The sequence below is a fragment of the Poecilia formosa genome, unplaced genomic scaffold (genome assembly GCF_000485575.1).
Source record: "Poecilia formosa unplaced genomic scaffold, Poecilia_formosa-5.1.2 Scaffold994, whole genome shotgun sequence".
NCBI lineage: Eukaryota > Metazoa > Chordata > Actinopteri > Cyprinodontiformes > Poeciliidae > Poecilia > Poecilia formosa.
In genome coordinates, this window is record NW_006800933.1 from 10,521 (window position 1) to 11,769 (window position 1,249).

General features: G+C 49.6%; 2 protein-coding genes across 2 annotated transcripts in view; one reads left to right on the plus strand and one right to left on the minus strand.

Annotated features, from left to right (window-relative positions):
- lcmt1 (leucine carboxyl methyltransferase 1) overlaps positions 1 to 766 on the plus strand; it is a 5,344-nt gene extending 4,578 nt beyond the window's left edge. The window contains exons 10-11 of the mRNA XM_007544099.2: positions 362 to 459; positions 558 to 766. Of these exons, the coding sequence (XP_007544161.1) occupies positions 362 to 459; positions 558 to 580 (121 nt within the window). The 3' untranslated portion in view covers positions 581 to 766. The remainder of the gene's footprint in view (positions 1 to 361; positions 460 to 557) is intronic.
- The window catches only part of hbae5 (hemoglobin, alpha embryonic 5), an 8,952-nt gene continuing 8,095 nt past the window's right edge, over positions 393 to 1,249 (minus strand). The window contains exon 4 of the mRNA XM_007544102.2: positions 393 to 418. The gene's annotated coding sequence lies outside the window, so the exon portion shown is untranslated. The remainder of the gene's footprint in view (positions 419 to 1,249) is intronic.

The window sequence follows — 1,249 nt, forward strand, 5'->3', positions numbered from 1 at the left end:
AGGGGAACAGGTTGGTTTGACTCACAGCAGCTGGAGGTGGAGCAGATGATGGAGTTCTGGTTCCAGTAGAACTGGGTCGACTGGACTGAAGGAGGAGAACAAAATAAAACTTTCCTTAAATGTAAAGTCAGAACAGTAATTATGAATTTTAAAGCAGCTGAAACATCAACTCAGGTTGAGCTTCTACCTCACATTATTATGAAAGCTCATTGTTAGAAATGGAGTTTCCATAGCAACCACTGGTTTCTAAGTGAGTGTAATGTTGAGCAACCAACCGGTGGCTCTGATGTGAATCAGGTTCCTGCCTTGCAGCAGGAAGGTTGTGGGTTCGACTCTGACTGGGTGTCTTTGTGTCCTGCAGAATCGAGCGTTTGGAGTTCCTGGATGAGAAGGAGCTTCTGCAGCAGCTGCTGCAGCACTACTGCATCTGCTGGGCCACCAAGGACCGGCTGAACCTGGGTGAGACCCGCCACAGGCGGCAGAGCGCCGTGCGCCGCCGCTGAACTTCTCCAGCTGTCCACCATCTTTAACCAGCCGGGTCGGTTCTGCTTCCTTAGGGCTGTCGCAGCTGGCCTTCTGAGGGTCAAAGGTCACGGTTGGGTTGCCAGAGTCAGCAGGAGGAGCAGCAGGGGAAGAGGACACTCTGATCACCTGGGAGCCGTGGGGTCAGAGGTCACACTGGAACCACATGCTGGAAAAAATGAAACGGGAATATTTAAAAATGTTTAACAGAATCTGCTGGAAATAAAGACTGAGAGACGAAAGAGATTCATGTCATCATTATTATCACCGAACAGCAAAACATTCTGAAACCAGCTAAACTCTTTTCATGCGAAAATCAACGTAGAAGAGAAATAATTAAAAATATATATAATTATTTGTTTTTTATATTTAAAATAAAATGGCAGGATAGGGGCTGCACAGCAGTGCAGCAGGTAGAGCTGCTGCCTTGCAGCAGAAGGTTCTGGTTCGATTCCCGGGTCTTTCTGCATGGAGTCTGCATGTTCTCCCTGTGCATGGTGGGTTCTCTCCAGCTTCAGTCCAGAAACACGACTGTCAGGTTAATTGGTCTCTAAATTCTCCCTGGTGTGACTGTGTGTGTGGTTGTTTGTCCTGTGTGTCTCTGTGTTGCCCTGAGACAGACTGGTGACCCGTCCAGGTGACCCGTCCAGGTGACCCGTCCAGGTGACCTGACTGGTGACCCGTCCAGGTGACCCGTCCAGGTGACCCGTCCAGGTGACCCCGCCTC